The sequence below is a fragment of the Podarcis liolepis genome (assembly GCF_965112155.1).
Source record: "Podarcis liolepis genome assembly, chromosome: 10".
Classification (NCBI taxonomy): domain Eukaryota; kingdom Metazoa; phylum Chordata; class Lepidosauria; order Squamata; family Lacertidae; genus Podarcis; species Podarcis liolepis.
The window spans coordinates 22,201,725-22,212,647 of record NC_139562.1 but is presented as its reverse complement, the minus strand read 5'-3'; the positions used below and the strand labels follow the sequence as shown (position 1 = coordinate 22,212,647).

General features: G+C 45.0%; 1 protein-coding gene across 2 annotated transcripts in view; it reads left to right on the top strand.

Moving 5' to 3' along the window:
• Positions 1 to 3,323: 3,323 nt before the first annotated feature.
• Positions 3,324 to 10,923, top strand: part of CREB3L2 (cAMP responsive element binding protein 3 like 2) — a 75,870-nt gene continuing 68,270 nt past the window's right edge. The window contains exon 1 of one of the 2 annotated variants that reach the window (XM_083462037.1): positions 3,324 to 4,105. In XM_083462037.1, the coding sequence (XP_083318163.1) occupies positions 3,998 to 4,105 (108 nt within the window). In that variant the 5' untranslated portion in view covers positions 3,324 to 3,997. The remainder of the gene's footprint in view (positions 4,106 to 10,923) is intronic. The other variant, XM_083462036.1, reaches the window with a different exon arrangement.

Genomic DNA, 10,923 nt, shown 5'->3' with positions numbered 1-10,923 from the left:
ATTACATCGGAAACATTAACACAACTATAACAGTGCAGTGTGCAGCTTTTAACAGTGTGAAGGGAGGCAAGCGAGAAGCAGAGGTTTACATGCAAACAGGGCCAGTTACTCCATGCTCATCGGAAAAGGCTCAGCAGAAAAGGTATATCAGTAATAAGTGCAACCAGAACTTCTTCCGAATGCGTGGCAGCTGAACAGCACCTCTCTGCCCAGCTACATAATCATACATCTTTTAAACTGAAAAAGATGAATGCTATTTAATACGAACTCCGCTAAAGGTCATGTGAGCACAGTTGAAATTTTGCTTGCAAAAGGATCAGAAATGCAAACACCGCCTCACACTCTCTGGCCTAGCATTTCAGAATGTGTTTCATGATGTGAAAACCAGCCTCCAGTCGGCTGCTATAATCTTGGCTTTGGGTAGAGCTCTTGATAACATTGGCACACTTGTCGTCTTCTTGAGATAGGAAATGTCACACCTGCACTTTTTGAGGAGGCAGCACTTTTGTTGTTGAATACTTGCATGTAAAGTCTAGGTAAAACTAGGAGGGCTGGCCCTTCCACTAGGCTGAAGGAGTAGATGCCTCAGGCAGAGGATGCTGGGCTTTGGGTGACTGCATAGTCCCGTCCCCCCGTATCCCCTATGGTGTTCCCATCCTCATGACCTTCTGCTCTGGTTATTGCTGATCAGGCTGGCTATCTCCTCTAGTTCCTTTTTCACTCCAGCAGGCACTGCAGCTATGTGTGCATTACTCTCCTCACATGTTATGTTGCATTTGCCTGAGTGGGCTGGAAACAAAAGCTACATTGATGGGGCCTTGAAGTTGCCCATTGACACTTAGCACCTGGGCAGCAGACTGAGCAGGCAGACAGGTCACAGTCTTGCATACTATGAGGAAATGTATTGCTATTTAAATTGCAGCAAGGATTTATATAAGGTGTGCAATTAAAAGGGATGGAAGAGCTCTGTTGCAACGAATCCATTTCTAAAAACCCTGGACTTTTTGCAATTAGGTAAGTGATAGGGAAATGCACTTCATAAGTGAATGATTTCAAAGGAAGACACATAACCATCCTGCATTCAAATCAGGACGAATCTTCATTGTGCTATAATCTCCCCACAAACAAATCAGAAAGAAAGCTCAACTGATCTCCACATAAACAAATTGGAAAACAGGTTGTCTGGAAGAGCCTCAGGACTATTCGCCACTGACATCCCATAAGCTGGGGATTGGGAAATGCATATGGTAGGCAGCTGATGTAATGAAGACCAATTAATCAGTGCTCTCCCAAGGTGGCTTTTGTCCTTCAATGTGTCCTGTATTGAAAGCTTGCAGAACTGGGTCATGCTTGTTGATTATACACCACCTTTCTGCCAGTGCATTCAAGGTAAATTATAATTTTTAAAAGCCATGCTTTGCAATCTAATGCCATGATGTGGAAGGAATAAAGGTGGAGAGGGAAGGAAGAAGAAAACAACAAGCAAATGTACCAGCTCTTTCATAACAGTTACATAATGAACTAGTGGACTATTTGCTTTTGTTGCACCCTTTGAAATGCACCTTGGAACAGAAAAAGGTGTCACTGTTATTCTTACAGAAGTACATCCAACTCCACCCTTTGGTTGAAGTGTACTTATGCCTTTACTATATTGCTCTCTCTCCCCACCCCACCTCAGTTTTCCTGTAATCTGCACTTTACATGGGAGTCTTGTTGTTGTGTACATGTTAAGTGTGTCCTGCCGAATGCTATGAAGTATGTGGGGAGAAACGTGCCTGTACACATACAGGGACATGTGCCAGGGCTGACCCAAATCATTTTGTTGCCTGAAGCGGAGCACCAAATGGTGCCCTCGCCCCCTGAAGTCCAAGGTACATAAGTATCAAAGGCCAGCCAAATTTGTTTTGGCTTCTGAGGCAGAAAATCCCACAACTGCCTCTCCCCCTCCCTGTCAAGACAAAATACAACAATGATAAATTAAATAGCTTACAATTTGCTGCCCTTTCGTGATGCCTGAGGAAGCTGCCCCACTGAGACGAACAGTAGGGCTGGCCCCATTACAAGCTGGGAAACTGTGGTTTGATAGAGCTGGCTTCCTGACATGTGTCCCTTGTATGTTTATTTAATAAGTCCCTCACTTTCGTGAGTCCATGCCATAGCTCCCACCCCCTTTGCTGTTTTCAGCAAACTACATCATATTTATCTGGCTGTGTGTGGGTGGAAGAAGGGGATATACCATGCTAGGAGGAGGAAGGTTCTATGTCCTGAAAACATGGTTTATGAGGTACAAAAGTGAAGCGAATTGCTATGAGTTCTAGTATGGGTCCTGTTTGTGGGCTTTCTATGGATGTCTGCTTGGCCACTGTGAGAACAGGACACGGGACTAGATCACTGCCTGATCTAGCAGGGCTATCCTTACAGTCAGGGCTGGATTTAGGTTTGATAAGGCACTAAATTACTGAAGGTAATGGGGCCCTTTATATGTCCAGCTGTCCTTTGTCAACAATAAATTGTCACTGTTTTTTGTGTTGAATATATGTTATATGGTAATGTATGGACCTAATAGGTATCTAAGCCATTTGCACATAACAAAATATATATTTTATCATTGTAGGTTTTGTTTGTTTTTATCTTATATTTTGGAAATGTACATCCAATTTTTTCCCTTTAATTTTTGGGGGGGCCAAGAAAGTGGGGCTCCCAAGCTATAGCTTGTTTAGCTTATATGTAAATCTGGCCCTGCTTACAGATCTATGAGTGGGGGGGGGGGAGTTATCTTTAGCAGGGGGAGGAAGAATGGGCATGGTTGCTCAGAGTCCTGCGAGCCCACGGGAGCCTCGACTACTTAACTCACTTTCCAAATTCTTATCAGTCACTTTTTACATCTCCTAACCTAACTTCGACTTGTCCTGAGTTTTTCAACTACAGTACCCAAATGTTCTTTTTGATGTGCCCATATATTCATCCCTCACCCCCGTTTTGGATCTGGCTTCCCCTCCCACACCTTTTCAGCTCTGCTCTGATGTTTGCTTTCTCAAGAAAAGAGAACTTTGCTCCCAGTTCCCTATAAAGCAATCAATCCGGTTCCAGAGAAACTCAGTGACAACTTGGTCCTGGGCACTGAGCTGCAAGGAAGAATCATAGCCCATTTCCTGTCCCCTCCCTCCTATCTCCAGAGTTAAGAGGCTAATTTCCCCCGGGTCTACTTTCAAGGCTTTATTTTTATTTTGCTCCTCCAAAAGTAGGCGGGGCTTTCCCCAAAGCTGTTGTCTTGTCGCTAGGTCATTGGCTGCGGCGCGCGCCACTTTCCGAACGTTGCCGGTCCCTCGGAGCGGCTGGAACACCCAGGGCGGAAGGCTATTGGTCAGGGACAGAGAGGGTCGAGGGAGGCGGGGAGGGGGGAAGAGGGCCTGTTCCCTGCGTGACGTAATCGGGACTTCCCCGCCCACATTCCACAGCTGGGGAAGTGTAGGAAGCGGCTGCGGAATGGGGAGGGTGGAAGAGCCAGGGAATCAGCGTCTGGATTCTGATTGGGCGCTCGCCTTCGAAGTTCTCGAGCTTGCCGTCGCTGATTGGCCAGAGCGGGGGGCGGAGCGAAGAATCTGGTGGGGGCTGGAGGGAAGGCAGCAGCTGGTGGCAGTTTGGGGTTTCAGGAGCTCTGGGGAAGGTCTTTGCCAGTTGGGAAACGGAGGTCTTGCTTGAAAGCAGATGCGCGCCCGAGATCTAGGACATATGGTTGCAAAACTAGCTGGCTGTTGCATTTATTTATTTTTTGCTAGTTGTAGATTGGCGAGAGTGTCTGACATTTTCAGTTATATTATTATATAGCTTCTATTTTCTTCCTTTTCTAAGGGAGTAAGGCGCACAGAGGCAGGGGGCGGCGGCGTTTTTTCAGTCTTATGGCACAAGTTTGTTTTCTGTGATCGTTCCGAGGGGCTCCAAGAGTGCATATTTCTCTGCCCCCCCCCCCCCGCTCTTGGTATTGCTGAGGTCGGAAATGGCCATGGATGGGCTGGAAAGCGGGGAGCAGAACCTGTTGCACTGGGACCGAAAGCTGAGCGAGTTGTCGGAACCGGTGGACTCTGATGCCCTGCTCTACAGCACGGTGAGAACACAGTCAAAACACTGGGACGGTGGTAGTGTTGGAAGGCATGGAAAAATAGGGCGGCACAACGAAACTTTATTCTGTTGGCTTGCTGATGCAGTTATCCACCCTGTAAGAAAATAGGCACAGTGTGTGGTTTTTTAAAAAGTAACTTAGAGGTGGGGTTTACTCTTTGTGGGTGGAAGAAAAAGTTTTGGCTGGTGCACATCTGGCTTCAGAAAGTCACCCTGCTATTAGCAACCCCTTCCTGGGCTTTCATTATGTGGGAGGAGTCTCTTTTTTCTTGGAAAAAAAGTTATGTTGAGCTCATCTGGAATTGGCATCTCTTGCACTTTGTTTCTCCACCTCCCCACTCCCTTTCATGACTTAAGTTTTCCTCCCTCTGCTTTCAAAAAGAGAATTCTGCTCTGTCTGTTCATGGGTGTTAGAATAAGTGCCAGGTGCTGTCTGCTGTAGGGCCAGTGAAGAGTTCTCAAAACAGCTTTATGGTTTTTTAAAAAGATGGTGGAGAGCCTGGAGTTTGGAATTTCAGCAGGGGGGGAATTAGGAGCCTCTGACGCAAGGAGGAAATACCTGTACTTTGAAGGGTTACCTGTGTTTCTTGATGCAAATCTAATTACTGCCCAAAAGGCCTGTTTGGACCAGCATATATATGTGTGTGTGGTTTAAGCGTGGGGATTCCTATTTCTTCAGAAGTGCTTGTTACGAAACTTTTGATTGGACTCTTTCCTGTTTCTGCACATTAAGAGGTTCCTATTAAGAGTTGTCAGCAAGAAAATAGCCGTCTTTCTGAGAACTGCAATAACGGTCTCATTCTTTGGGCAACATTCCAAGCTCTGAAACTTTTGCAGACCTGGTTCCTGGTGTTCCCTCTGCCCTGCCTGCTTTTAGTTTGCTGAAAGGAAGTAAATACCCACGTCTCCAAAGAATATTTATGGTGGTTCTGCAATGGTAGCCATGAAAGCAAATAAGAGATAATCAGTGCTTTGTGCCAGATGTTGGGGGTTTTTCCTCTAGCTGGAAAGTGTGCACCAGCGACTTTATCCAAACTCAGTCTCTGCACGTACAACTTTATCCCCAGACTGCTGGAGAAAAAGGAGATCTATTTGAGCAAGCAAAGTTGGTGGTGTGTGTATCTTTTTCTGTTACCATCTCACTTTTATTTTGAGAATGCTTGGCACTTAAGGCAAGAATGACTTGGAGCATGTGCAAAGTTCCTCCCCACTGTAAAAAGTTGAGTTTTTTTTCTTTTTTAGAAGGAAAAGGCATCTGAGGAGAAAGCAGAATGATTTTTCCCCCTCAGGAAGAGAACCAACTTTTTGAAAAGTCAGAGGGGAAAAGTGCTTCCACCCGCTGTGAGGACATAACGTTTTAAAAACAGTCTCCAAGTTGGCACTGGCTGCACACGCAGTTCATATACACATACCGTATTTTTTTGCTCTATAAGACTCACTTTTTCCCTCCTGAAAAGTAAGGGGAAATGTGTGTGCGTCTTATGGAGCGAATGCAGGCTGTGCAGCTATCCCAGAAGTCAGAACAGCAAGAGGGATTGCTTCTTTCACTGCGCAGCGATCCCTCTTGCTGTTCTGGCTTCTGAGATTCAGAATATGTTTTTTCTTGTTTTCCTCCTCCAAAAACTAGGTGCGTCTTGTGGTCTGGTGCGTCTTGTAGAGCGAAAAATACGGTATATACTAATGCATTTCCACATGGCAAATGTCCTATCCATCCAGACTAGTGCGGTGTCTGAGAGAGCAACAAGTCTCTCTGCATTTCACAAAGAGAATTTCCCTAGCTCTCTGGCACACAACACCCCACCTCTCAATATCCTGGGATGAGGGGTATCCAAAATATTAGAGGAGGCTAAGTTTCCCTGGCCCTGGTTGTTTACGCTTTATTTCTACTGGTGAAAAGATCCGTGCTGCCCCAAAGCAAGCATACCCTTGTATCAAGCCTAGGTATTTCAACAGAAGATGGTGCTTCATCGTAATTTTGGCATCAGATGGTACTCTTGCCATTCATAGGGTACTAGGAACGCATCCCGTGTGGCTGATTTGGGACTGCAGAGTCTGGTTGCACTCTTCACACAGTAGCGTTCCTGTCAACACTTGACAATGGCATGGACACTCCCCATTGCAATTAAACCAAAGTACCTAATAAGGGGTTCTAGATGTGATAGCCTCAGTGCAGCTCAGCAGTCAAGAGGCAATTAAGTTCAACCACTTTCTCTGCTTATGGCATTAATTCTTGGAGCTCAGCATGCCAGTCTGTGCTGTCCTAGACTGAACATTTTAGAAGTGTGGCTGGCTCAGTGTGTGATCTGTAATGGGTATATGGAAATTAATTTCAGCTGGGCTTTATTTCAGTGCATCCATGGCAGGTATATTTGCTAGGTGCTAGCGCAGGGTTTATTATTAATTAATTAATTAAGTAAGTAATTAAATTTGTCACTCATCCTTCCCTGGTTACAGTTTTAAATCCAGAATTAAAGATGGTTAAATCTTAGTTGTGGGAATATGGTGGGTCCTGAAAAGACACACCTGAGGTGTGTAAAGGGTTGATTCTTTAGCATTTCCTGAAAGAGCTACAGTGATGGAGCCAGATGCACCTCTGTGTGGAAGGTAGCCATGGCGATGCTCTCCAGATGTTGTTGGACTGTGACTTCCATCATCTTGTATCATGGCCCACCTGCTGGGGCTGGTGAGCATTGGGAAGCCAATAACAACTAGCAGGGGTGGATTTAGGTTTGATGAGGCCCTAAGCTACTGAAGGTAATGGGGCCCTTTATATGTCCAGCTGTCCTTTGTCAACAACAAATTGTTGCTGTTTTTTTGTGTTGAATATATGCTATGTGGTAATTTACAGACCTAATAGGTATCTAAAGCCATTTGCACGTGTTGCCATGCAACCAGTCCATGCAAAATGTAGGCACCCTATATATAGAAATGAGAAAACCAGTGATATTTTAGGGAGCAGGCAGGGCCCATTGATACATCATAGGAGGCTACACAACACAAAACACTGTTGTATGTAGGTTTTATTTTATTTGTTTTTTTATCTTATATTTTGGAAATGTACATCCAGTTTTTTCCTTTACATTTTTTTTGGGGGGGGGCCCAAGAGTGTGGGACCCTAAGTTATAGCTTGTTTAGCTTATACGTAAATCCGGCACTGATGTTGGGGCACCTTGTGCTAGTGTGACCTAAAACGGGCCCCAGGATAAGACTATGTAGATAAGGGTCTGTCTTGGTTCCCAGTGTTTCCCATTGAGTTCTGTGGGGTAAACCGGCTATGATTTGAGATACTATGGAGAGAAGTTGGGAAGGGAATGAAGCTCACAAGCTCAGGGTATGTTTAGTACGCATCCCATGCTATCCCTTTACTTTCTCCCCACATTCACTTCGGTTGAAAGGGATTTAAATACCAGCCTTCAGGGCAACATTGCAGAGGACGCAAAGCCTGCACGCCACCATTCTTGACATTGTTTTCCCTCCCCTGCATGTCTCATTCTGCCCTCCTGGCAGAAACACAGCATCTCATTCCTGAGGATACTCCTTTGTGGTCTTTCTAAGAGGGAAGCTCTCCCAGTGCACACACCTTGCCTATCAAAATGGCAGGGGTTTCCCCAAGTGACGTAATGATGCATTTGCGTCATTGGTAGAAAACCTGCTTTGCTTGTAGAGCTTCAAATATTCAATCAGTACGTTTTTGAGCACAATTCAAAGTGTTGGTGCTGATCTTTAAAGCCCTAAATGGCCTCAGCCCAGTATACCTGGAGGAGCATCTCCACCCCCCATCGTTCGGCCTGGACACTGAGGTCCAGCACCGAGGGCCTTCTGGTGGTTCCTTCACTGTGGGAAGTGAGGTTACAGGAAACCAGGCAGAGGGCCTTTTCGGTAGTGGTACCTGCCCTGTGAATGCCCTCCCATCAGATATCAAGGAAATAAACAACTACAGTGGTACCTCGGGTTAATAACTTAATTTGTTCTGGAGGTCTGTTCTTAACCTGAAACTGTTCTTAACCTGAGGTACCACTTTAGCTAATGGGGCCTCCCACTGCCGCCGCTCCGCCGCTGCGCAATTTCTGTTCTCATCCTGAAGCAAAGTTCTTAACCCGAGGTACTATTTCTGGGTTCGCGGAGTCTGTAACCTGAAGCCTCTGTAACCTGAGGTACCACTGTATCTGACGTTTAGAAGACATCTGAAGGCAGCCCTCTTTAGGGAAGTTTCTAATGGCTGATGTTTTCTCGTGTTTGTAATATTCTGTTGGGAACCGCCCAGAGTGGCTGGGGAAACCCAGCCAGATAGGCGGGGTATAAATAATAAATTACTACCATCATCATCATCATCATTGATACCCTAATTTAGGGAAAATCCGGACACAAACAAATGTTTTAGCTTTTTTACAAATAGAAAATTCCCAAAGTGGTTGAGCTTGGGGTGGGGGGTGGGGATGGAGACTGGAATTTTATGTTGCCAAAGATCTAGGATGAAAATTCCCCCCGGATGCCACTTCCAACCTTGAAATTCCAGGCGTATGGCAACCCTGCCGTAATTAGAATTACTCTGCTGTGCAGAGTAGATCATTGTGGGCTTCTTGAAATTAAAACAAAAATCTATTGCTGTTTTTAGAATTTATATACCAACAGTCTGAGTCAGCTCCTGACTTCCTAACCCAGAGATCAGAGATATTTTGCTAGCCCTGATAAACTACTTGGTCTCCCCCCACCTCTTTCCACTTTTCTTGAAATACATGGAAGCTGGTAATGGTTTTCAGCTGTATCCGAGATATGAGGTGGAAAGATTTCCCAGGTCTGAACCCAGTGCACCACCTCTAGATGGACTCCAACTCCCATCAGCCCCAGCCAGCATGGCCAGATATCAGGAATGTCAGGAACTGGAGTTCAGCATCTGGAGTGCACCATGTTGGCTACACCTGCTCTTGTGCATCAGAAATTTTTCCTGTGTGAATTGCTCTAATTTGCATAGGATTCTCCTCGCCAAAGAATAAACCACAACAGTGAGATGAATTAAAATTCATTGTCAGATTCCAGTTTTGCTCGTTTCTAGTAGTATTGTTGTCTTCTGTATTGCAATTCCTTGCAATTAATATAATTATAAAACATAAAACTGTCAGATATTATTCTCTTCCTCTATCACTTGAAGCTTCTTCTTTTACCTTGCATAATGTTATTTTTGTGGAACGACTTGGAGGCAGGGGCATGTTCTGTGGGGTCTTCTGCTTGTGAGTTGGCAAGGGCATTAGCAGCAGGAAATTCTACTAAACTCTGTTTTACTGAAGAGCTGGTTGGGGAGGTGTTGCCTTCCAGCATAATATTAATCCACTGGAATTCCCCTCCACATTTTCATTAGACTTTCAAATGCTGGAATGCAAACCCACAAACGTTGGTTGTTTTTCATTTAACTCCTGCTAAATATTTTTATCATCCGTGACCCACACAGCTAGCCTGTTAGCAGGAGAAGCATTTTGGTTGCATGTATATAATCCTCATTGTTATTTTTTGCTGTTAGCAATTCTGTCGTATCCTGAGGTGCTAGGGTAGATTGTTAACACTTTTAAATGTCACAAATGAAAACTAAAATTGTTGTGTGCGATGGTTGTTTTTTTAAACCAACAAAATCCAAACAAGACCCTGAATCTTAGCTTCACCTTATTTCCCACTATCAACTTCATTTTGGCTACTACAACTGCTGTTTCAGGAATAATAATAATAATAATAATAATAATAATAATAATAGGATATTAGAATTGTTGGTAAAGACCCCTGGACAGTTAAGTCCAGTCGAATTTGACTATGGGGTGCGGCGCCCATCTCCACTTTTAGGCTGGCAATGGGACACTGCGACGGAAGCCAGAGCGCACGGAAACGCCGTTGTAGAATTGTAAATTTGGAAGGGGCCATGAGGGTCATTTAGTCCAACCCCCTGCAATGCAGGAATCTCAACTAGATCATAATGAAACCATAGAATTGCAGAGTTGGAAGAGCTATTGGTTGCTATTACAGTCATACCTCAGATTACGTTTGTTTCAAGTTGAGCATTTTCAGGTTGCGTCCTGCGGCGACCTGGAAGTACCTGAAAGGGTTACTTCCTGGTTTCGCTGCTCGCACATGCACAGCGAATCGCGACCCGCGCATGCGCAGATGTGGGTTGTGTTCCTTTCAGGTTGCGAACGGGCCTCTGGAACAGATCCCTTTCGCAACCAGAGGTACCACTGTATTCCAACAAACCAATCTGGGTTCCTGTGTCTGGGGTCTGGACATTGAATATGCACCAAAACTCTGGCAATTGGCTCATGTGAAATACTTTAAAACTCTGTCTTTAGCTGATTCTCAAGTGCCAGAGAATCCAGCATTTCTCCTTGGTGAATAGACACCTTGTTTTCTCCGCAGCTGCACATATTTGCGAGCCTCTGGAAAGGTAATTTGAAGAGCCTTTGCAAGTCGCTCTGAATAGAGCCAGTCTTCTAATTCCTCTTGACAGGTGAATCAAAAGTGAAGAAAGAAAGTGAGGGTCAGCGTCGACAGATAACCACAAATCAGGCCTCTTCTGCTGACTCTGCTTTCCGAATCGAACTTCGGATAGGGATGGAAGCAGTATGAAACACCTGGTTTGAAGCACAGCTGCTTCAGCCATTTCGCAAGACCCTGGCCTGAGTCCAGGTAAAATTAGTCACTGCTGTGCCTCATGGACGCCAGTGGAACAAAGTTAGTTGCAATGACAAGAACTGAACAGTGCAATCCTGTGCATGTCTACTTAGAAGTAATCCCCATTGAGTTCAATGGGATTTCCCCAACACC